The sequence below is a fragment of the Conger conger genome, chromosome 6 (genome assembly GCF_963514075.1).
Source record: "Conger conger chromosome 6, fConCon1.1, whole genome shotgun sequence".
NCBI lineage: Eukaryota > Metazoa > Chordata > Actinopteri > Anguilliformes > Congridae > Conger > Conger conger.
Window position 1 is genome coordinate 64,072,140 of NC_083765.1, and position 25,374 is coordinate 64,097,513.

Genomic DNA, 25,374 nt, shown 5'->3' on the forward strand with positions numbered 1-25,374 from the left:
CGCGGGAGGGACACGGGGCTCAGAGTGCGGGAGGGACACAGGGCTCAGAGCGCGGGAGGGACACGGGCTGGCTCAGAGCGCGGGAGGGACACAGGGCTCAGAGCACGGGAGGGACACGGGGCTCAGAGCGCAGGAGGGACACAGGCTGGCTCAGAGCGCGGGAGGGACACGGGGCTCAGAGCGCAGGAGGGACACAGGGCTCAGAGCGCGGGAGGGACACGGGGCTCAGAGCGCGGGAGGGACACAGGCTGGCTCAGAGCGCGGGAGGGACACGGGGCTCAGAGTGCGGGAGGGACACGGGGCTCAGAGCGCGGGAGGGACACGGGCTGGCTCAGAGCGCGGGAGGGACACAGGGCTCAGAGCGCGGGAGGGACACGGGGCTCAGAGCGCGGGAGGGACACAGGGCTCAGAGCGCGGGAGGGACACAGGGCTCAGAGCGCGGGAGGGACACGGGGCTCAGAGCGCGGGAGGGACACAGGGCTCAGAGTGCAGGAGGGACACAGGGCTCAGAGTGCGGGAGGGACACGGGGCTCAGAGCGCCGGACGCTTCTCCCCGGCCGCTTCTCCTTTAATTGGCGTCACACTCCTTTCTTTTCTCCTTTTTGTTTTCCTTTTCCCTTCTGTGGATGACTTAAGGGAAATCAATGGTCTTTACTCATCTCTCACACAGCGAGTTACCTGAAGCAATGTCGATTTTCTGTTCTAGGAAGTCACACAGAACAGTGACGCACTCGCGTCAGATGTTCCCAGCTCTGTTGTTCTGGGCTCCTGCGTCAGACAGGCTATGCTTTTCATTACAGAGTGGTACATAGTAAGTCTGAAGGGGCTGGTCTCTCATACTTGTTTCCACTTGTCTCTCCTTAGGTTCTGGAGAGAGAGCTGCAGTGCCACAAACTACAGACACACGTAGAGGATCTTAAACAACACATCCAGCATATGACTCATCTCATTATTCTGCAGGACCAGGATAATAAACACACTCAGAAGTAGGCAGTTTCCCATTTGCATTATTAAATGTATCGTCTTGATTATATCTTATAGCATAAATCTTTGTGTTTTTTTTTGTTTTTTGTGTGTGTGTCTGTGTGTTTGTAATAATTAATGGGCAAAAAATCTATGAAAAATGAAAGTGGTTTGGCAGGATTGCATTTATCTTATTAAACAACTGCAGTAAAAATCCTCCAAGAAAATAACCAAATTAATAATTAAAAACTTCAATATAGTTAACAATGAAATAAGACCACTGCATTAAATTCGTTTGTATTTCAATATCTGTCTGGGCACACCCATGTAGTCAATACAACCTACATTTTCAGCCAGTAATTGCGGGTTTTGTAAATTGAGCTTTTCTCTGAAAGTGCATTGAGCTAATACAGGTTTTTTCCTGCATAGAGTATTCCGAGGCGGACGCCTCAATCAAATTTTCTGCTGCCTCCACAAAATTGTGACCGATGTCGGCACGAAAAAAAACATTAGAAATGCAAGCTTTGTACTCGGTGTATTCCTATCATTTGTAACTGCGATGGCAGCAGGGCGTTCTGTCAGGTAGCCTAACACCTCTTTTCTTTTGCACTGAAGGTTGTCCAATATTTTCCTAAATTACTGTTAGTATCATTTTAATGTTTTCAGCTTTGCAGATATGGCCTGTCATTCACGAGAAGGAGCTGGGGTAAAGAACATCATTTGATCATTACTTTCGATCATTATACAAAAAGTAGAATTTTACAAAAATCACATGTAATATTTACAAGATTGGTGCAGTGATACCAAGGCCCAGACTGTAATGTTGGATGCAGCCTGCAAAGGCTGTGTGTGTCTGCTGTGTGAACGTATCCTGAAGAGGGAAAAAAATCTTACCAAGAAGGTGGAATATTGCACTTAATGAAGACCTTCTGTCCGTATCCATCGTATTTAAGTATTTATGCAATAGTTTTAAACGTGACAGTTCTCATGTTTGTTAGTTATAAAATGCCGTGGTAGAATTTATGTGTTTTGACACTATTATGGAAAACACCATGAACATTAAATGGTCTGCCAACTGTTGAGCTAACATGCATTGAATTCAGTTCAGAGTTTGATCACGCTGGCCGCCAAGTTATCCGTCTGACCTTGCTAGCTTGCCATGTCATGAAATACCTGAGAGCAGTGCCCAACACAAAAAAACACCATGTTCAATATGCAGCTGAATCTTCCTGCATTGCATAGTGTGAGCTAATGGGAACTGCAATTATTAGGGCAGTCTAGTTCTTTCAGGGGAAGTTCTGATCTGGCTAAAGAGGACGATGATCTTGCTATTCTCTTAAAAACTTTGTCAACTCATGTCAACTAAAGAAACCATGATAGAATGGTGTCTAACATGTTTTTGTCAATACATTAAAACAAACATTGTTGTCTGTGTTTATGTGATGGATGGAGCGATGGTGATGAAAGTGGTCCCCTCAAATGTATATATTTTTTATTACCTCATGTAGTCACACCCATCAGCGTATGACATTTACTGAGCACTTTATTAGGAACACTGTACTAATACTGGGTAAGGCCTCCCTTTGCTCTCAAAACCTCAGTTCTTTGAGATTCTGTTCCATATTGTCATGATTGCATCACAATATTTCTGCAGATTTGTCCGCTGCACATTCATGCTGCAAATCCCAAAGGTGTTGGATTCAGATCTGGTGACCTCAAAGGCCACTGAAGAACATTGAACTCATTGTCATGTTCACCAAACCAGTTTGTGATAACTTTTGCTTTGTGACATGGTGCATTGTCGTGCTGGAAGTAGCCATTAGAAGATGGGTACATTCTGGCCATGAAGGGATGCAGTTGGTCTGCAACAATACTCAATTAGCCTGTGGCATTCAGGCAATGGTTGTTATTAATGATTGGTATTAAAGGGCCTACAGTGTGGCAAGAAAGCACTCCATTACACCACCACCACCAGCCTGGACTGTTGACAGAAGGCTGGTTGGGTCCATGGATTCATGCTGTTGGCGCCAAATTCTGACCCTACCATTGGTATGCCTCAGCAGAAATCAAGATTCAACAGACCAGGCTACATTTTTCCAGTCTTCAACTGTCCAGTTTTGAGCCTGTGCCCACTGCAGCCTCAGCTTTCTGTTCTTGGCAGACAGAAGTGGAACCCGACGTGGTCTTCTGTTGTTGTGGCCCATTTGCCCGAAGGCTTGACGTGTTGTGCATTCTGAGATGCTTTTCTGTTCACCACAATTGTACAAAGTGGTTATCGGAATTACCATAGCCTTTCTGTCAGCTCGAACCAGTCTGGCCATTCTCTGTTGACCTCTCTCATTAACCAGGTGTTTCTGTCCACTCACTGGATGTTTTTTGTTTTTCGCACCATTCTGAGTAAACTATAGACTGTTGTGTGTGAAAATCCCAGGAGATCAGCAGTTACAGAAATACTCAGACCAGCCCATCTGACAACAACAATCATGCTACAGTCTAAATCACTTGGATAACATTTTTTCTCCATTTTGATGGTTGATGTGAACATTAACCGAAGCTCCTTACCCATGTCTGCATTATTTTAACACAATTGGTTGATTAGGTAATCCCATGAATAAGTAGGTGTCCTGGTGTCCCTAATAAAATGCTCAGTGAGTGTATATTGATTAGTGAATGAGTGAGTCATTACACCGTTTTTTATTTTTATTATTCAGGTATGGTAGCTGCATTTTAAGGAACCCTTATTTGTGAAGGAAACCATACAGATGAAATAATCATAGAGAGAGCACTCCTGAGCGAATGGCCTGAGAGTTTCTCACATGTGATGGTGTAGTCATTTACTGTTGGGTCTCATAATAATTTGTTTTTTGGTGCTGCCTGTCTGAAACGGTGCGGGTGTAAAGGTGCCTGGAATTGAGGGTTTTTATTTCAGTTAAGAATTCATTGTTACATTATATTCAGGTGTATCAAATGATATGCAAAACAGCTTTTGTAAGGGCATAAATAAATGAGCAGTGGGGATGAGGTATCGTGGGGGGTGGGGCGGCGGGTTTGGGACTCGGGGTGGTGAGGTCAGAACGCTTGGGTCACCATGGTCTCCGCGGTGCGTGCCGCTTGGTTTCAGGATGGTGAGCGCCATGCTAACGACGCTACGCAGCCAGTACAGCGCGCTGAAGAGCTCCGGCCTGGCCACCTCCTCCCAGGACTCCCAGTACCATGACCTGGAGCAGCTGGTTCTGCGGGAGCGGGGCGTGGTGTGGGCCGACCAGCGCCAGGCAGAGGGCTGCACGGACACACAGCCCAGCCAGTCAGAACTTGCGTCCATCCTGAGTTTCTCACACCTCGTCTCCCACAAGAGCACTCCCTGCAGTAAGTGATATCACCTGAGCCGCCTGCACCCTCCCCTCCCCTCCCCTCCCCTCCCCTCCCCACCCAGCCCTTTCATCACAACCGAGAGCCAGCGAGACAATGCCGCTTGAGTCTCAAACTGTCCATCACTTGTCAACTACCTGCACCTTGCACCTGTTATAGTGAGCTTGTATCCTTGTTATGTCTTTGTGTTGTCTCTGTTAAACCTGCACTTGTAGTTCTATGATACCCTGTAATTTGAAGATACACCTCCCCGCACCCTCCCCCAAATGCAGAGGCACTCATTCACCTCCCAGAATCTTTAACTTTCCACCTTCAAAAGGTTCCTCACTCCCAGGTGTTTTATTTCCCCTTTCATAAATTTTACTTCAGGGTGAAATATGTCAGCGGTCTTCCCCTTTCCAGTTGCGTGTACTTCTCAGAAAGTTAATGCTGACGAGGGATTTTCTCCCATATTGTTGCTTAAATTCAACATGTCATTGCAGTCGCATGGGGGGGATCTAATTTTTATATATTGTGACTTCTGGGTTTTATGCGTTGTCTCTCGGTTTTCTTTTGCCTCAGTTTTTCGACGAGCCAAATTGTTCTTGTTGATGTCTCTTGTGAATGTCCAGTTTTAATGGTTTATGATGTCTGTTGCGCAGGTGCTGATAAATTAAGGAAGAAATCTGCCCAGAGCAAACAACTGTCTTCATTAACAGGAGGTAAACTTTCCATCCTTCCATGTATGGTTCAGGCAGCTACCAAAATTACATTTGTTCAATTAATTGTAACATTTCAATCCAGTGTCAAGAAATGGACTAATGTTCATTTTTTCAAGAGTAAATTTATTTTGCATATATATATATAATTGTGACTTATATTTTCTGGAACAATTTCTTACTGCGAAATGGAACTTATGATTGACCAATTTCACATTTTTACAGTGGTTTCGTGTTTCATTTGACGTTTTGCCTCTGTGGCAAGAATGGCGCTACTTGGTAGCAATGCGAGGTTCTGCCAGTAGGGGGCAGCTGCACTGCATTTCCGCCTGTAACAGGCAGAGCAGCCGTGATAACCCGTAACCGATTGCGGTTGAGTGTTTGTTTTTCACACGACCACCACTAGGTGGCACATGTGAGCACTCTACTCCTCAGCTGTTGTGAGCCCACCCTTGCCGGTGTGATGGACTTAATTTGCCTGAGCCTACTATCTCTATCCTTTTCTTGAAATATCTTGTTTTCGGTTAAATTATCATCAGTTTATAAGCACAGTAGCTAACCTACAATGTGACTTGAGTGTTAACCATATTTTTTATGCACAGATTTGCGAAATCGGAAAATACACGACAGCTGCGTTCTGTTCAGAGTCGTCAGAGTTTCCCAGTTTAAACTTCAAACTTCCGACCTCCGAGCGTTCCAGGTGCACGACACAAAAAGCAAACAGTGTGGCAATTGCAGCTATAACCACTGGAGCTGTCCGCATTCTGCACTGACCCAGTGACAAGTATGCCAGTAACATTACTGCTCCCGTCTAGGTCTTTAAAGTGTAATAAAGGTCTCGCCAAATCGGTAGCTAATCTGCAAAATTCAGTAACTGTTGGTTGGCTATATTTCCGAATGTTTTCATGTTTTTTGGGGGTTTTTAACCTTCCCAAATAACTTTTGTGCAGCACCTTATACCTACTGTTGAATATGGAGATGTTTTGCGGTCAGTGGTCCAGGGGCACTGTTTAAGATCACTGGCATTACGGTTTCAGAAAAGTACTGTGACATGGTTGCCTCTGCTAGGAAGCTGAGACTTGGTCATAGGTAGATTCTACCTGTCTGTCTCCAAACATTCATCAACATCCACGTGGTTAAGTAAAAACACCATGAATGATTCTGAGAGGTGGTGCTTGGAGGAACAGCAGGCAAGCGGCCTCTCACCAGCAGGATCAGCTCTCTCGCAGGAACAGAGCCTATCCTTTTGAGGTTGGAAATTTCTGATAACTGCTCATAAACAGTGCATTTGTCTGTTTTTACCAAGGACTTTAGTCCATCTCTACTATTGCTTGTGGGTTCTACCTCATACTTAATAACAGTATTTATCTTGTACCAAATAATAGATTCATCCCTATTATTGTTGCATGTTATTGTATAACATGTGTAGATGTTTTCCCATGTTAGATTAGTGTGGAGTTTTAGTGTGGAGTTGCCAAGTAGTTGCTGCCAAGTCCCAAAATAATGTTGGTAAAACTGTTTATTGGCATTTCAAAAGCTAATATTGGCAACAGTGGAAATTTTGCCCATGATTTTATAATAAATTGCAAAACAATTGACTAAAAACAATTCCTAGAAACAATTGACATTGAAATAAGATGTGTTGTCTTTATTTTTTCATTTGAGTGGACTGAACTGCCAGTGGACCAGTGCAGTTACAGATGCAAGTAAAATTGTTTCACTGTCCAGTAGATGACTTGTATATTTAATTAAATGCTTAGCATAAAATACATGGTTGAATAAACATGCCTGTATTTTAAGAATACACCATCCTTTTTCTGTTCAGTTGAATGCACTCTGCTTCTATGATTATTGCTTGCAGAATCGAGCCCTTGCTCCCTATGCTAGCTTCACAGCAGGTTGTGCCATGCTTCAGTTCTGCTCATTTTGTTCAGCTAGCTACCTTCAAGGTAACAGGCACCTTTATTTATTTTTAATGAATTTGCGTCAAATGTCCATGCTGTGCAACCTGGCTGCTTGTTCCGGCAGCTCGACGCCAATCAGGAGCATTTTACTTCAGCCACACGATGATCTAACCCCCAGACATAATTAAGACTAAACTGTCTGAGCATTTTTACCTAGCACACGCATTCCCACCCTTCCACTGAACGAGCATGTTTTTCTTGCTCAGTGCATATGTAATTTATGACATTCAGATGCCGGTCCACCCGTACGTCTGGCCTGGTTGGGCCTCACACACTCCAGCAGGGAGCAGAGAGTGCAGGTTTTGTTTTTCTCTTGGCTCGGTGAAGTTTGAAAATTGGTTGAGCGGCTAAAAATCTTTAAGATTGTGTTAATGTTTAAAAAAAAAAAAAAAAAATGTAATACTATATTGCAGTGCAAGTGTGTGTGTAGTCATCGTTGCTTATGTGGTTGCGGTCCAGTTCATACATTTTCATTGATTCCTAGCAAATGTAGATTTTCCGCCATGGGGTAAAATGAAATGCAGACCACCTGTGCAGCTGTTCATTACTCCTAGTTATAAGTTCCATATTTCATATGACTGCCTTTTTGGTTCCTGTCCCAAAAGATTTTTCCTCCCCAACTTTTCCCGTTTCCCTTCTTGTTCAGGGAATACATTGATTCATGCATTGTTTAGTGGTCTTCCTGGGTAAATGTTCCCTGCCCAGGAAAACCTTGTGTTAGTCCTCTGACACGTTTGTCTTTTTTGACTGCCTAAAAAAAATTATAAAACATTACCGCAAAAGAGAGGTTAATTAGACTACTGTATCTATTCATGTGTACAATTACTATTAAGCTCCAACACTTGGCACTAAAATAAAGTCCTAAGAGAACACATTTTTCATAGAGAAGGTAATATTTTCCCAGTTTTTCTTGGCAGCAATGAATTGGCAGTTTCTCCTCTCTCAAGAGTCGCCACTCGGCCACCTGTATCCATGTGTGGCAGCCTGCACTGACCCCCACACGCCTGCAGGTGGCGCTGTGGCAACCTGCACTCACCCCCACACGCCCACAGGGGGCCTGTTCCTGCTCTCACACGCCTGCTACAGGCCTCCTACAGGGGGCGTGTTCCTGCTCTCACACGCCTCCTACAGGCCTCCTACAGGCCTCCTACAGGGGGCGTGTTCCTGCTCTCACACGCCTCCTACAGGCCTCCTACAGGGGGCCTGTTCCTGCTCTCACACGCCTCCTACAGGCCTCCTACAGGCCTCCTACAGGGGGCGTGTTCCTGCTCTCACACACCTCCTACAGGCCTCCTACTGTTCCTGCTCTCACACGCCTCCTACAGGCCTCCTACAGGGGGCCTGTACCTGCTCTCACACGCCTCCTACAGGCCTCCTACAGGCCTCCTACAGGGGGCCTGTTCCTGCTCTCACACGCCTGCTACAGGCCTCCTACAGGGGGCCTGTTCCTGCTCTCACACGCCTGCTACAGGCCTCCTACAGGGGGCCTGTTCCTGCTCTCACACGCCTGCTACAGGCCTCCTACAGGGGGCCTGTTCCTGCTCTCACACGCCTGCTACAGGCCTCCTACAGGCCTCCTACAGGGGGCCTGTTCCTGCTCTCACACGCCTGCTACAGGCCTCCTACAGGGGGTCTGTTCCTGCTCTCACACGCCTGCTACAGGCCTCCTACAGGCCTCCTACAGGGGGCCTGTTCCTGCTCTCACACGCCTGCTACAGGCCTCCTACAGGGGGCCTGTTCCTGCTCTCACACGCCTGCTACAGGCCTCCTACAGGCCTCCTACAGGGGCCGTGTTCCTGCTCTCACACGCCTCCTACAGGCCTCCTACTGTTCCTGCTCTCACACGCCTCCTACAGGCCTCCTACAGGGGGCGTGTTCCTGCTCTCACACGCCTGCTACAGGCCTCCTACAGGGGGCCTGTTCCTGCTCTCACACGCCTCCTACAGGCCTCCTACAGGGGGCCTGTTCCTGCTCTCACACGCCTCCTACAGGCCTCCTACAGGGGGCCTGTTCCTGCTCTCACACGCCTCCTACAGGCCTCCTACAGGGGGCCTGTTCCTGCTCTCACACGCCTCCTACAGGCCTCCTACAGGGGGCCTGTTCCTGCTCTCACACGCCTCCTACAGGCCTCCTACAGGGGGCGTGTTCCTGCTCTCACACGCCTCCTACAGGCCTCCTACAGGGGGCGTGTTCCTGCTCTCACACGCCTCCTACAGGCTGCATAGCAGCGGGTCGTCTCACTGGTGCCTCTCTTACAGGCAATCTTAACCCTACTAACTGGCAGACATGAACCCACCCCCGCCCCTGATGAGACAAAGCAAACTCAAACGCCATGTCCAGCTGTCCATTTCGCCTGGAAGACGACCTGTAAACAAACATGCACGTCTTTAGAGTCGTTTTGTGGATCTGCCGGCTTTTTGCCTTTAAAAAGCACTTAAAAATGTTGCTAGTTTCTTCAGTAGAAAGAAGAGGCTAACTACAAACCTGATGAAAGTGCATCTTTCTTACTGTTGTCTGGTGCTTCTGACGTATTGACATGATTACAGGTTGACATTGGACCACTCGTCGCAAATTTGGCAAAGTCTCTCCAACATTTTTTGTAATTTAAATAGCTGCAGTAGCTTACACCAGCTTGGGCTAAATGGCCTGACGTGGGTAAGCCCACCACATTGCGACAATGTCAATTTTACAGAAGAAAACAAACGCTGGGGATCTGTTCATAGCCAACAATGGGATAGCGGTGGATTCTAATTCCTGAAGTGCTTCTCTATCATACCCATATTGTTGAACGGAAAGTAATAAAATATGAAACAAATCACAAAATACCACTAAATTTATGTTGAACATTTATTTCACATTTACTATAAATTTATGAATTTTTTTTTTATTGCAACACTTTACGGCCCCAATGTTAAGGCCAAAGAGTTTGGTCAATCTTGTTAAGGACACCTAATTTTGCAGCTCTGAATCTGGACTTTAGTTTCATGTGATAAAATAAAAAATGCTAATTTTGCGAATGTGCTCCTCAAACGTGAACATTTTAAAATTCTTGGTTTGTTTGCCAAAAACACACTATACATATTGCACTCTAAACTTGCCAATCGAGGTCAAAGGCAAAATGGATATACCTCATAATCTCCCGTAATAGGCTGTGTCAGCTTGCTGCAATAGGCTGGACCACAGCATGACACTGGCAAGGGGTGATTTCATGAAAACGTTTCATAAACACCAATACCAAGATATTCAGCAATAGGCTATGAAAATGTAACTCCTAGCCACGGTCCGCAATCGCAAAATCCTATCCGGTTGTTTGGACTTGAAGCTAACAATACCACTTGTCGAACTGAACTTGTCGAACACTTGAAGTGTCATTTCTCATTGTCATTTTTCTGTTAAAACCTGTCTCATGCTGTTTTTCCATTTCATTTTGGCAATAAAAATGTACCGTTTCTGATTCTAATCTGATCTTAGAAGAGCAAGTGACAAGAAAGTAACGGTCCAGGCAGCAGGAAGGTGGGATTTTATCTTCCCAACTTTATTTTAGTCTGTTCATCTCAACCTGTGCTGTAATGCTCTGGTGCAATGGTATATTCTAGCTGTAACAATTCCATGAGGTCAAGAAAGCCTTTATTTAGCTTAACAAAAGGCTACATGTCCTTAGTAATTCTACAATTGTGGCATGCTTCCTTGTTGAATCGCTCTTCGTTGAACTTATGTTTAGTGGATCGCTATGGTTTTCCTTCATCTAGGAAGTCATAGATGTGTCTTGGTGCTTTTGGTTGCACATTATATCACACAGTTGTTGAACCAAAATTTGATGCAACGTATTTACACTGATTACCCTCTTCAAAAGGATAAACCTACTCTGCTGCGTTTTCAAGTCGGTGGTGCTGCTATCCACGGTGGTGGCTACCCACAGCTCCAATCAAAATATAGTAACGTCTTAAAAACTTTTTTATAAACTTTGGAAAAATATATAATTATAATAATTATAGCTACGCTTCTAATGCAGGATTTAAAGAAAGTTAACTGGTTAGGACATGGCTGTTTCGGTAAGGGCGGATGTAGCATAGTGGTCAAGGTAAATGACTGGGACACGCAAGGTCGGGGACGATTGTCTCCTGCTTAGTCTAATCAACTGTACGTCGCTCTGGATAAGAGTGTCTGCCAATAATGTAATGTAATGGTTAACCAGTTAAGACATTGGCCATTTTGTTCAAGTAATCAACAAAATGGCCCATCCTTAACCATTGCTTAACATTCCTGCCTGGTTGGGCTGTTGGGCGCCTGTTAAGTCCCACTGCCTCTGATCGAATCCAGACTGGCGCGTTGTGGCTGTGGCCGGTAGCTCCATAGGTTGTTGTGGCTGTGGCCGGTAGCTCCTTACAGCTTTGTGGCTATGACTGTGGCTAGTAGCTCCATACGGCATTGTTACTGTGACTAGCCGGTAGCTCAATACGGCGTTGTGGTTGTGGCTGTGGCTGTGGCTGTGGCCGGTAGCTCCATACAGCGTTGTAGCTATTACTGTCGCCGGTAGCTCCGTACGGCGTTGTGGCTGTGGCCGGTAGCTCCATAAGGCGTTGTGGCTATTACTGTGGCCGGTAGCTCCATACGGCGTTGTGGCTGTGCCTGTGGCTGTGGCCGGTAGCTCCATAAGGCGTTGTGGCTATTACTGTCGCCGGTAGCTCCATACGGTGTTGTGGCTGTGGCTGTGGCTGTGGCCAGTAGCTCCATACAGCGTTGTGGCTATTACTGTCGCCGGTAGCTCCATACAGCGTTGTGGCTATTACTGTCGCCGGTAGCTCCATAGGCGTTGTGGCTGTGGCCGGTAGCTCCATAAGGCGTTGTGGCTGTGACTGTAGCCGGTAGCTCCATACAGTGTTGTGGCTGTGACTGTAGCCGGTAGCTCCATATGGTGTTGTGGCTATGGCTGTGACTGTAGCTGGTAGCTCCATACGGCGTTGTGGCTGTGACTGTAGCCGGTAGCTCCACTCTGTGAAAGCCGCACGTGACAGGTCTTCCTCCAAGTCCAAAACAAATACAAATAAAGTTTAAATGTTCAATTAAAGTAAAAAATCATTCCTGTCTGATAATTGTTATTTTCACTGCATTGTAATGGAAAAACATTAGAATGCTAACTGCACACTCCACAAATGTGTTCATGACAAAGGCATGGGTTTATTTAAGCTCACTTACTGACAAGTACAAAATAAAGAAAGTTGAGGCGCCCACCTTTTACATTACATTAATGGCATTTGGCAGACGCTCTTATCCAGAGCGACATACAACAAAGTGCATACCCATAACCAGGGATAAGTGCGCTGAAAGACCCTAGAGGGAAGTACAATTTCAACTGCTACCAGTACAACAAAGATAAGGACCAGGGCCAATTTGAATTTTCTTTTTTACAGAAAAACAAACGAACAACGCAAAAATATGACCAAACCCCTTCTCTGCTTTGTGCTCCTGAGCACTTTGTTTTTGTATTGTTTGCCACTAAAGCCGTCTGTGCAGTGAAGACTGGTGTGTGTGCGTGCGCGCAGTGAAGCCTTGTGTGTGTGTGTGTGTGTGTGTGTGTGTGTGTGTGTGTGCGCAGTGAAGCCTCGTGTGTGTGTGTGTGTGTGTGTGTGTGTGTGTGTGTGTGCGCGCGTGTGCGCGCGTGTGTGCTCGTGTGCGCGCGTGTGCGTGCTCGTGCGTGCTCGTGCGTGCTCGTGTGTGCTCGTGTGTGTGCGCGTGTGTGTGCAGTGAAGCCTCGTGTCTGTGTGTGCGCGTGCAGTGAAGCCTTGTGTGTGTGTGTGTGTGTGTGTGTGTGTGTGTGTGTGTGTGTGTGTGTGTGCTGTTGGCATTCTGATTTTTTTTCTTTATTATTGCCTCTGCCCAGCTGCAGTGTACCTTTCTGACTGAGTGCATTGTAATAAACGCCACTTGCTCGTCAGCGATCTGTGCCGAGTTGTGAACGGTACTTTCTATGCTGCACCATTTCACAAGCTCCCTGAAGGCGTAGGCAGGGCAGATGGAGATGCGGCTCCATGTTTGCACCAGGATCCGGGCTGACCTTTTCAGCAGGTGGTGCGCCGTGGCAGTAAGACGCCTCCTGGATGGAGAATCGCACCCTGCCTTTTGCTCGCAACTCATTCATAAAATTCCGATAAGAACGTCACAGCCGGGTTTGTCATAAGCGTTCCCTCTTCTCTCAGGCCTCAGCGGAACAGGAGAGGCATCACCCAGGGGACCTATTTTTAATTCTGCGTAGTCTCCAGAAATAGCACTTCATGCATATATTAATACACTGCCAAAAATATGTGATTGAAACAACTTTATGCCATTTATTCCTCGTCTAGTTCTTGGTTAGAAGCAGTGACATTCATCACTGTCTCCTTGTCATGGAGGCTGCTTCTGAGCTATGACTCAGATTTGCTAAATATTGCATTCTGCCTTTCACATTAATATATAGATCCATAAATCTAGTTTCTCCGCATGCCCTAAGCCTTGCCTTTTGACAAATTTGGTTCTGTGACTAAAGTGTAGGTCCACTGCAATTTGCTGTAAGTACTAGAACGTTCCACCAGTGCATTTGAATGATGTACAGTGCTGTGAAAAGCACATTTCCTGCATATGTTTCACACGGAATGGTTTCAGATCTTATGACAAAATGTAATTTTAGACTGATGGAGCCCGAGTAAATGCTAAACTCTTAACTTATTTTTGCTAATAATAAGAAATCAAGCATCCCTGTGAAAAAGCCCTCTTAAGCTGAATAACTGGTTTCACCACCTTCAGCAGCAATAATTGCAACTAAACACTTATTTTAATTTGATATCAGTCTTTCACATCGCTGTGGAAGACATGTAACCCTTCTGCATGAAGTGCTTTTTCCAGATTCTGCCACAGCATCTGTCAAATCAGGACTTTGACAAGACCACTCCTGAACTTTTTTTTTCAGTCAGTTAGATGTGGACATGCTTTTGTGTTGCTGTATTGTTACGTAACTTTTAATTATTACAATTTCATTTTCAATTATTCTTCAGCTTCAGCTCACAGGCAGACATTGCAAAGGATCCACACAGCATCAAACTAACTTCACCATGTTTCACATAATCTGCCCATAGAACACTATCTCAGCAAGCTCAGGTCGCCCAGGTGCTTTTCTACAATCGGCAGATGAGCATTCATGTTTCTCCTGGTCAGCAGGGCTTCAGCCTCACCACTCTCTCATGGATCCCTGCATCGCCCAGAGTCTCTTTCTCACTGTAGAGTCATGAACACTGATATACGTAGCTGAGGCTACGGAGGCCTGCAGGTCTCTGGATGTTCTGCGATCGTGTGTGACTCTGGATCAGCTGTAACTGTGCCCTTGGTGGGATTTCAGCAGCCTGGCTCTGCAGGGAGTAGTCACTGCTGAATATTCACCGCTGTTCCAGTCTCAGACTGAGCTGTTCATGGCATACCAAACCTATTAATTTGTCTGAATTACCAGGAGTGATTTTGGTGTTTTTCATAATAGAAATTGTGGGAAAAAAAGTTTACTCTAATGTTCCGTTTCTCTAATGTTCCGTTTCTCTAATGTTCAGTTTCTCTAATGTTCAGTTTCTCTAACGTTCCGTTTCTCTAATGTTCCGTTTCTCTAGTGTTCAGTTTCTCTAATGTTCAGTTTCTCTAACGTTCCGTTTCTCTAACGTTCCGTTTCTCTAATATTCCGTTTCTCATGGCTTTTTTTGTCACATTTTCGGTGATGTTTTAAATGTATTTTTCACCACTGGCTGATTTTATTCCACTATTTTATGTATTGGTTTGTGTATTATGTATAACTTGTATAACATAACCTCTTGCCTTTGTATGTCTTTATCCTACATTTTCGTCATTGTGTGGAAAGTAGGGCCAATGGTAACGTCCACCATGTAGGCATTTATAGATTTAGTGTGTTTCTCAGCTGAAGATTTTTTATGAGAGCGTGATTGAAAGGATAAAAGCCTTGTTGATTGTCATGAGATAAGAGCTGTAAACTATAGCTGCTGTGTTCCCGACAGTAATAACAGTGCTGGTGAGTCATGCTTGTATGCTGTTTGTATTCAACAGATTCAACAGTTTCCCACCATTTTGAAATGTAAACTACATTTAGTGTACTGGAATGAGGTTCAGATGGAAACCTACAGGCTGTGCTTAAACTGGAATACAAAGGAAAGTGGGAGGAAATGTTTCCTAATTTATGTGGCTTTGGGGGTGGTAGTTCAGTTTAACTATAGTTTTAGATTGGCACAGTCCGTTATATGCAGTGAAGAAGATCTTTGATGCGAGCAGAGATGTGTGATGATGTGCTGACTGGCTGCTTTGGGGGCATTGTGGGGTTTGTGGTCTAATGCAGTAGAATACTCAGTGACTCCTGAGCGTCTTGCACAGCAGTGTGTTTTCAGCGGCTGAATGTATGAGCCCATTATATTTATTCATTCACAATTGTAAACACACGTACAAGCGTATATCTTGTGCTGGCTCTTTCCTTGAGTGTAATATTTAAGACATTTTTGGAGGAGTAACCGGGTGATATATGCGTTGCAGCCTCTGGAGACATCACACCGCTGTGCTCGCTGCTCTGTAATAACCTGGAATGCATTTTCTTGCTGTAGACCACAAGTATGTGGGTGCCCCTGCAGCGATTGTAAAGCTGGCACATCATCAGAAACTCCTGTAAATATCTGAAATATCCATTGCACTCAAAGAGCAGTCTGGGCCAATTGAAAACACACTGAAACCAAAATCATAGTGAAAAGCCTCTACTGTCACCGCGGGACTGTCAGATTTGTGCTCCTGTGTTGGTACGCAATGAGCTGAAGCCCTGCCAGTCCGCACTGAACGGACCTTCAGCCACTGTCTGCCTGACGCTGCTTAGAGAGGGGTGCCGTATACACTCACTGAGCACTTTATTAGGTAGCCCTGTACACCAGCTTGTTCATGCAAATGTTTAATCAGCCAATCATGTAGCAGCAACTAAATTACGTGGTCAAGAGGTTCAGCTGTTTTTCAGACCAAATGTCAGGATGTGGAAGAAATGTGATCTAAGTGCCATTGACCGTGGAATGATTGTTGGTGGCAGGCAGGGTGGTTTGAAACACTCAACAGTCTTTAGAGTTTGTAGAGAGTGGTGTGAAAAACAAAAAACATTCAGTGAGCAGCAGTTCTGCTAAGTCTAATAAATATCTAATAAAGTGTTCACTGAGTGTACAGCGTCTAACAGCAGTGTATCTGGCCGTGGAAAAGACCTGGTGCTGCGGCAGGTTTAGAGGAGTGGGTGGTGGGAACGCCGTGGTTTTCCTTCAGTTTATGAATATCTGCAGTGAGACGCGCGCAGAGAGATGGTCAGACGCACAGAAAGGGTGGTTGTCCCAGTGTGAGACACAGAGAGAGACGCAGAGACAGAGAGACGCAGAGAGAGACGCAGAGAGAGACGCAGAGAGAGACGCAGAGAGAGACGCAGAGAGAGACGCAGTGTGACACGCAGTGACACGCAGTGTGAGGCGCAGTGAGAGACGCAGTGAGGCGCAGTGTGAGACGCAGTGACAGACGCAGTGACAGACGCAGTGACAGACGCAGAGTGAGACGCAGTGTGAGACGCGCAGAGAGACGCAGGTTGTCCCTCCTGGTGCAGCACTCACTAGGCCTGTCCTGTGGAGAGTTCAGCGGTTCATGCCCCCCCCTCGCCACACCGTCCCCCCCTCCCCCCTCGCCACACCGCCCCCCCCTCCCCCCTCGCCACACCGTCCCCCCCTCCCCCCTCGCCACACCGTCCCCCCCTCACCACAACCGTCCCCCCCTCCCCCCTCGCCACACCGTCCCCCCCTCACCACACCGTCCCCCCCTCCCCCCTCACCACACCGTCCCCCCCTCGCCACACCGTCCCCCCCCTCACCACACTGTCCCCCCCTCCCCCCTCATCACACCGTCCCCCCCTCCCCCCTCACCACACTGTCCCCCCTTCACCACACTGTCCCCCCTCAGCGAGGCTCACGGCTGGGCTACCAATGGCTGTTGAAACTCAATTTAGAAACACAATGGTGTCCACGTCCTCGTAAGTTTCACTTTTCTGATTGGCAGTGGCAGTGGCAAAAGGTTGTGGGGTTTGGCGTCTGTAGCGCACTTTGGCTGTACATCTGCACCTTTTCTTCTTCTGTTCTGCAGTCCTTGTGTTGCCAATCGATGAGTAATGAAATTGCTTGGGACATGAGCGTCTTCCTGTGTCTTTAATGAAATTCATCTCTACTCGAATGTGGGTTTCTGATTGTGGCTGCAATATCGAGTATAATTCTTGCAGAAAGGTCCACAATGACGCAGGCTATTGAAATGCATCAATGCGCAAATAAATAATTTATCTTGCAAAAAGTACATTAAATATTTAACCTGATGTCACAGAAGTCTATAAGAATGAATTTCTCCAACCACTAGCAGAATGGTAAGGAGTTATGTGAGACTGACAAGTTTGCATCCCCTTTTCTGTAAACGATGATTATTGTTTGAGTAAATTGCAAGACTCAAGCGGCTCTCTGTGTCACTGCTGCAGAATTTGTGCAGAAATTAACAATGTTGTGAATAAATATTTGTTATGGTGGATACCTTGTCTTTGAAAATATGACAAATGTAAGACAGAGAAGGTTTGTTTTGGTACCGTTTATTTTATGGTCTGTACGATGTCAGATTGTTATAAAGTGGCCTGTTCTCAGTGCCTGTTTCTGTACTCCCTCTCCAAACATCCAAGGAGATCTCAGCTCTTTAGTTCCAGGCCCCTGCACCCCATTATACAGTAGCTTTATTGGTTTGAGGTTAAAATGCACAGTCTGTGACAATCACTTCCAGAAGGTATTTAAGGCCTGACAGATTTACATTTATATTTCCAGGCCATAGCCAGGGAAGAGAGGAGGTCCTGTGGCTGGCCCTACACACATTAGCAAAATGATGCCCGAGAGTGTAGATTTCATAACTTCGTTGACTAAATGATCAATTTCAAATATCAACTCAACTGTTGACTGTATTTCCCATTTTGTTAGAGGCAATCAACTGCTTTGCTGAATGACCGCCTAACCAATTAATGTTTGGTCTTAAAAAGGGCCTAACACAACACATCTTTGGATAATAATATTATGGAGTTTTGCTTTGCTTTCAACTTGGGGTTACCTGTACTAATTTTTTAGATAACCCAGTCCTTGCCAAGAATGAATCCAAACAACCCCACCGCATGGCCCAATCAGGCTCCACATCCTCGGCCCCTGCAGGGCCACGTATTTATGACTGCTGAGGGGAAGGTCAGGCGGTGTTATCTTGTTCCATTCTGCTGCTCAGCCGGTGATGACGTTTGTGGCTTTTGCAGGGTTAGCAGACCAGGAAAACAAGGAGAAACCCCAGGCGTTGCCTGCGGAAGTCCAGCCCAGGAAGCCCACCAGGAGGAAGCTGACGGTGTCCCCCCCGCATCCCGATGCACCCGGCCTGGCCCTGCCTCTGTGTCCGCAAGGCCTCCAGGACGCTTTCAGACAAGAGGGCATCTTCCCTCTGCAGTATACCCCCGAGGCCTGCCACACCCTGTCCCCCAAACTCGCCCCAGACTCTCAGGCCTTTCCCATCGACCTCAATGCCACCTTTGATGTAGTGAACAGCGCGGAGGCCGGCTCGGGCGACTCCACCATCATCATCTCTACAGGCACCAGCAAACACCACACAACGGGAAGTGACAGCAGGAACACATCCCTCAACAGGTACACTGCGTTTATCCTTCTCCTGGCCTCTGTTATCTGTGTCTTTCTTTAACGTCTCCGTTTGCCGATGCCCAGGAGTTTTCATTGCGTATCGAGCTGCCTGGTGTCATTCGGTTAAGTTGTAAATCAATCCTTTCTGGAGAGAGTGCCGACCTATTACTCCAGATTAGTCTGTCCTCAGCTGTGATGTATGCATTTTTCTTCAGTCAATCCCCCCTCCTTATAGACATGAAATAATATTGGGGAAATTAAAGCACGCTGTGTAATCAAATCTGTCGAGCGTTACCCAGCTCTTTGGAAATGTGAGTTTATGGCAAGAAGCACAAAAATGTCTGCCACCCCGCCTACAGAGAAGCATTACAAAAACTGCTAAATAGATTATTTATGACACGGCTGTCACAGTAATTAATAGTGAAATGCCGGCAGTTCGCTACTTCTACGTGTGCATTTCCCATTTTCAAATGGCATGAATGAGTTCTGCAGGCCGTGTTCTCTGATCCTGTGTTTCACCCGTTCTCCGTGTTTCACCCGTTCTCCGTGTTTCACCCGTTCTCCGTGTGTCACCCGTTCTCCGTGTTTCTGGCGCTGCTGTTAAAACAGGCATGGCACGTCATTTGGCATGTGATGGTGTCAAATATTGAATAACATTACTTATCCTTAATATGCAACTTAAAAGCGGGGAAAATATCATTGCAAATGCAATATCAAGGGAGTCGTGCTGTATATTCATACTCACTGTCATTGGTATCCTGCATTGTGCTTAAATTATGCTGCTCTCAGAATCAACACACATGTTTTTTATTTGCTATAAATTGAATCATTGTACACACATGTAAAGTAACATACAGGAATTTCATTTAAAAAAACTTAAGCTATTTTACATGCAAACATTTGTCTTTGTTTTCTATGACATGTCCAAGCAGAAGATACTATTTTTGTTTTGGTGCATATTGCTTGGAGTAATTAATCAATTTACCATTTAATGACACTCTTTAGCATGCAAACACATGGGCACCACTTGTCCAATAACCCGTGTCCCTTCCCCGGTTCTGATGTTGTGTTCAGGTCAGTGATCCCGTCTCTGCTGGACGACAAGCGTGCCAAACCCTCATACATGGCCATGACCTCCGCCGCCCAGAGGAAGCGTAAACACACAGGGTGCGTACAAGCGCCATTTCCTCACCGCGACAGTGAGAACACGTCTTAAGTCTGTTAATGTTGATTGAGCGTCTGCCTTTTAGCACTGTAGTAGCAACACTGAGTGCCATTCCTTGTGGATTTTCAGTGTTTAACATTGGATGGATGCGATGTATACACCTTGAAGTAATTGATTTTATTCATACATTTTTTAATGAAGGGAATTTCTTCCGATTGAAATCCTCCTGGAATTATATCCTTTCATTCCAATTAAAAAGTCTTATAACAGATCACAGCTGAGTCGAAATGTCTCGTCAACAAACAGAGAGGACATGGAAGGTAACAGGTTGTCATATCCTTGTCATCTAGGTACCAATTCCACAGTGGTAAAGACTGCACACAAGTCCCGATTGGGCCCAAGCGCGTGAAACAGGACACAGCACCGATGATCAGACCCATAAGAGTGAGGCGGTACGGAGGTACGCTGAACACTTCTCTCACCTGAGGTGCACTGAACACTTCTCTCACCTGAGGTGCGCTGAACACTTCTCTCACCTGAGGTGCTCTTCATATCGGCAGGCATGTGCATCTGCACCATCAAGGCCCTTTAGCAATGCTGTGAAACGGTTAATACACTGCAGTTTGGCAAGAACATGTCGCACTATGTAGAGCAGCCAACTCCACCCTTATACAAGTCTCCCCTCTGTGCGGGTTATTCCCTCCTCTGACACATTCTGTACTATGCCTCTTTTATTTCACCTGCCTGAATAAAGTGGAAAAAACTGTCCTCAAAAACACAGCTGACCTTAATCACTGGGCTTATGATGGAGCAGAACTCCACGTGTCCGTGTCTGAGCTCTGTCATGCAGAGGGAATGTAACGCACGTCTTGTTCCAGGGTCTGAGGAGGGCGTTCCTGACCGGAGGCTGGCGAGAAGTGTTTCCGAGGGCAACCTTGAGCTCATCAGTGTTCAGAAGCCCAAGTCCACGTTTCTGAGAACACAGCAACTGTTTAAGAGAGTGACCAAGAGGCTGTGATTGCTTTTCATCGCTGAGAAACTATTGGTCTTCTCTATTTTAATTTTTTAACATTTTATATTGTAAAGTACATTAAGTCTTAAGTTTGTGTACTGAGAATCATTTGAAAAGACCTCTTTCCTTGTTCCTCTATTGTCATTAAAATTATCTAATTAAAATGTTAATCCTATGCATTGTCCTTTCTTGTCAACATGGCATATGTATATAAATTCTGATTCATCTTCACTTTCCCGTTGTAAAATTTTTTTGTTCATTTTATTTTATTTTAAGTATTAGATAAACATTTTTAGCTATAGCAAGCAATTTGCCTCGTTAATATGTCTCTACCTTTATTCGAATGATGGCACATCCTGGTACCAAGGAGGGGAGAACAAAAAAAAAAACTGTTCTATGATTATGTATGTTTTTTTTGTTTGTTTTTTAAGGGATGAAAAACAATCGAGTATGAGTGGGGGAATAAACTTGTACATGTTATTAACAAAATGTACTGGTGGTTAGCTTTACTGCAGTACATGGTGTGCATATCTCCAACTTTTTTGGGGAGGGTTTCTGTAGCTAGCTAGCCATTTCGCTACAAAAAAGCCTTTGGCTTCGTTTATGAAGGTGAATGTTTTACTGTATCAGTAAGCTACAACTGATATCAAAGCTACTTATCTACCCCCCACCCCTTTAAGTTTTATGATATATTATGATATGTTATTGATCCTTCCTCCATTGGATGTTTTCTATGAGTTGTGGTTATCTGTATATCTTGTTATGTCTGAAACACGCCTGTTTGACGATGCTGTTGTCAGTTCATTGGCACTCGACTCCTTGCACTCATCAGTTTGTGTGGATGGGACGTGGGCGTCCCAGGGCATATCATAAATCATCTGAGTAATAAATGATACCTTCACCTTGCTTTTCTCATTGCATTTGTCTTATTTGATTAAAACAATGGAAGAAATTGACCAGTGATTTGGCTGGTAACTTGCTTGCTAACAAAATATGTCATCAAAATGTTACCATTGACTTGCTTTGAAAGGGGTGGCTGGCACACCTATATTTGAGCCTACCGCAGTGGCGAATGAAGCGAATGGCGAATGAAGAGCGTGGCCACAGCTGGAGAGACCATGAAGAGCGTGGCCACAGCTGGAGAGACCATGAGGGTGGCCACAGCTGGAGAGACCATGAAGACCGTGGCCACAGCTGGAGAGACCATGAAGAGCATGGCCACAGCTGGAGAGACCATGAAGAGCGTGGCCACAGCTGGAGAGACCATGAAGAGCATGGCCACAGCTGGAGAGACCATGAAGAGCATGGCCACAGCTGGAGAGACCATGAAGAGCATGGCCACAGCTGGAGAGACCATGAAGAGCATGGCCACAGCTGGAGAGACCATGAAGACCGTGGCCACAGCTGGAGAGACCATGAAGAGCATGGCCACAGCTGGAGAGACCATGAAGAGCGTGGCCACAGCTGGAGAGACCATGAAGAGCGTGGCCACAGCTGGAGAGACCATGAAGAGCGTGGCCACAGCTGGAGACCGGATGGAGGAGGCATTTGAGAGGAAGAGGGCCAAGTATGAGGAGCTGGCAGGCAAATGCCGAAGCAGGGGGTGGAAGATCCGATGTAACCCCATGGAGGTCGGGTGCAGAGGCTTGCGGGCCAGTCCCTCTTCAGGGCACTCAAGATGCTGAGGATCAAGGGACTGCACAGCAGCAGAGCCATCATAAGATCACTGATGCCGCCGAGAAGGCATCAAGATGGCTGTGGATCAAGCGGGCCGATCCGTGGACCACACCAGCTACTGAGCCTGGGGCCTGATCACCCCCGGGGTCGCCTGGGCGAGGGTGTCTGACGTAGAAACACCTGAAACACCGGATGACGCAAGATTACATCACTGATGATGTTGCATCATGAGGTGTGTGTTAAAACCAGAAATACCTTACAATAGAAAGTCTATGGGACCATGTCTCCAATTTCTTCTCTGAGGCCTGGAAGAATAAAATGTGTAATGAAAAGAGTTGCACGCTGCCAAATTAACAAACACAATTTCATCTTAGCTTTATAACGATTTAGCTGATTTGCCAAGATAGACTGCATTCACTGCACAGCCTATAGCTTGTTAGCTAAAAAGCTACATTATCGATCAACTGCCACTTATATATAACAAAATATTTTTGTTCTGCTCAGTTAGTTTATGCAGTTAGTTATTCAGTTGTACGTGGTATACAAATGCATTGTTGTTAGCTGGCTAACACTCCCATCTACTCCCCCTTTCGCAGAGGTACCTATATAGCCAGTGCCTTTCACAAAGGTACCTATAGAGCCAGTGCCTTTCGCAAAGGTACCTATATAGCCAATGCCTTTCACACAGATACCTATAGAGCGAGTGCCTTTCACACAGGTACCTATATAGCCAATGCCTTTCACACAGGTACCTATAGAGCCAGTGCCTTTCACAAAGGTACCTATAGAGCGAGTGCCTTTCACACAGGTACCTATAGAGCCAATGCCTTTCACACAGGTACCTATAGAGCCAATGCCTTTCACACAGGTACCTATAGAGCCAGTGCCTTTCACACAGGTACCTATAGAGCCAGTGCCTTTCACAAAGGTACCTATAGAGCCAATGCCTTTCACACAGGTACCTATAGAGCCAATGCCTTTCACACAGGTACCTATATAGACAATGCCTTTCACACAGGTACCTATAGAGCCAATGCCTTTCACACAGGTACCTATATAGCCAATGCCTTTCACACAGGTACCTATAGAGCCAATGCAATGAAATAGGCCTATCACGTGAAGAGTGAAAAATCTATGTCAATGTATGCAAGTGAACACCCCATCTCCACCCCTCTTCTTGATTGATGGGTCAGTATTGCAGTGGCTTCAGAAAATATTCAGACCTCTTCACTTGTAGATGTAATTCTAAATGCATTGTTGCCCATCAATCTGCACTCAATAACGCATAATGACAAAGTGAAAATCTAAAATGTTAATCTCTCATTTAAAGAAGTATTCAGATCCTTTGCTGTGGCACTCCAAATTGCTGTGGCACTTTTAATATCCTTGAGTTGTGTCTAGAACTTGATTGGGGCCCACTTGTAGCAAATTGAATTGATTGGATATAGCTTAGAAAGGCACACGTGTTTATAAGGTCCCGCAATTCACATTGCGTGTCAGGATAAAAACAAACCATGAAGTCCCAGGAACTCTGTAGTCCTCTGCAATAAAATTGTGGCGAGGCATAGATCAGGTCAAGGGTATGAAACCATTTCTAAAGCTTTGAGTATTTCCAGAGCCTCAATAATTATGAAATGGAAAAAGCTTGGAACCACCAGGACTCTTCCAAGAGTTGGCCAAACTGAGTAATCAAGCAAGAAGGGCCTTGGTCAGGTGGTCAGTAGCACTCTAGCACTCCATCAGTCAGGCCTTCATGGTAGAGTGGCTGGACAGAAGCCACTCAAGTAAAACACATATGACAGCCCACTTGGAGTTTGCCAAGTATTTAAAGGACTCTTGAGAGGATGAGGAAAAAGATTATCTGGTCTGATGAGACAAAAACTCTTCGGGTAGAACACCAAGCACTATGTCTGGTGAACACCAGGCACTGCTCATCACCTGGCTCATACCGTCCCTGCAGTGAAGCGGGTAGTAGCAGCATCATGCTATGGGGGTGCTTCTCAGTGGCAGGGACAGGGAGACTGATCAGAATTGAGGGAAGGATGAATGCAACCAAATTCAGAGGTCCTTGAAGAAAACCTGCACATGACCTCAGACTGGGGCAACGGTTCACCTTTCAGCATGACAATGACCCGAAGCATACAGCCAGGACAATGCTGGAGTGGGTTTTGGACAAGTCTCGGACTGTTCTTGAGTGGCCCAGCCAAAGCCCAGACTTAAACCCCACAGAACATCTGCGGAGAGACCTGAAGATGGCAATTCACTGACATTCCCCATCCAATCTGATGGAGCTTGAGAGGATCTGCCAGGAAGAATGCAGGAGTGCAAAGCTTGTAGAGACTTAACTAAGGAGACTAAAAGAATGAATACTTACATCTTTAAATGAGAGATTTCAGTTTTTGATTTGTAATAAATTTGCTAAAATTAAAAATAAAAATAAAAGGTTTTCACTGATCATTACGGGTTATTATGTCTTGATTGATCAACAAAAATTGCAATTTTATCTATTTCAAATTAAATCAATAAATTGTGTCTGCTTGTGACTCGTTTTTGTAACCGTGATATTAGTCTTATAATTCTAGTCCTTTCCAATTTTACCCAAATTCTCAATCTGTCAACCCTAATCTCCCATCCTAGTTGTAATGTCGCATCTCCCTGATATCTTCCTGTCCCTCAAATCTCCCTGAACTCAGTTCTGCAAACTTGAGATGTCTGTATTTTTTTCAATTTGGGCAAGTATGACAAGTCCGAGTGTTTTCTCATTTTTGCCGAGATAGCGAGCGTTGCGCATGTTGTGTCC

The 25,374-nt window shown here is 45.6% G+C and overlaps 1 protein-coding gene across 3 annotated transcripts in view; it reads left to right on the forward strand.

Moving 5' to 3' along the window:
- kif18a (kinesin family member 18A) overlaps nt 1-21,803 on the forward strand; it is a 70,193-nt gene extending 48,390 nt beyond the window's left edge. For 2 of the 3 annotated variants that reach the window (XM_061245717.1, XM_061245718.1), the window contains exons 12-18: nt 865-986; nt 4,085-4,329; nt 4,974-5,033; nt 18,348-18,729; nt 19,795-19,887; nt 20,236-20,345; nt 20,764-21,803. In XM_061245717.1, the coding sequence (XP_061101701.1) occupies nt 865-986; nt 4,085-4,329; nt 4,974-5,033; nt 18,348-18,729; nt 19,795-19,887; nt 20,236-20,345; nt 20,764-20,903 (1,152 nt within the window). In that variant the 3' untranslated portion in view covers nt 20,904-21,803. Of the gene's footprint in view, nt 1-864; nt 987-4,084; nt 4,330-4,973; nt 5,034-18,347; nt 18,730-19,794; nt 19,888-20,235; nt 20,400-20,763 lie in introns of all 3 variants that reach the window. The other variant, XM_061245719.1, reaches the window with a different exon arrangement.
- Nucleotides 21,804-25,374: the final 3,571 nt, after the last annotated feature.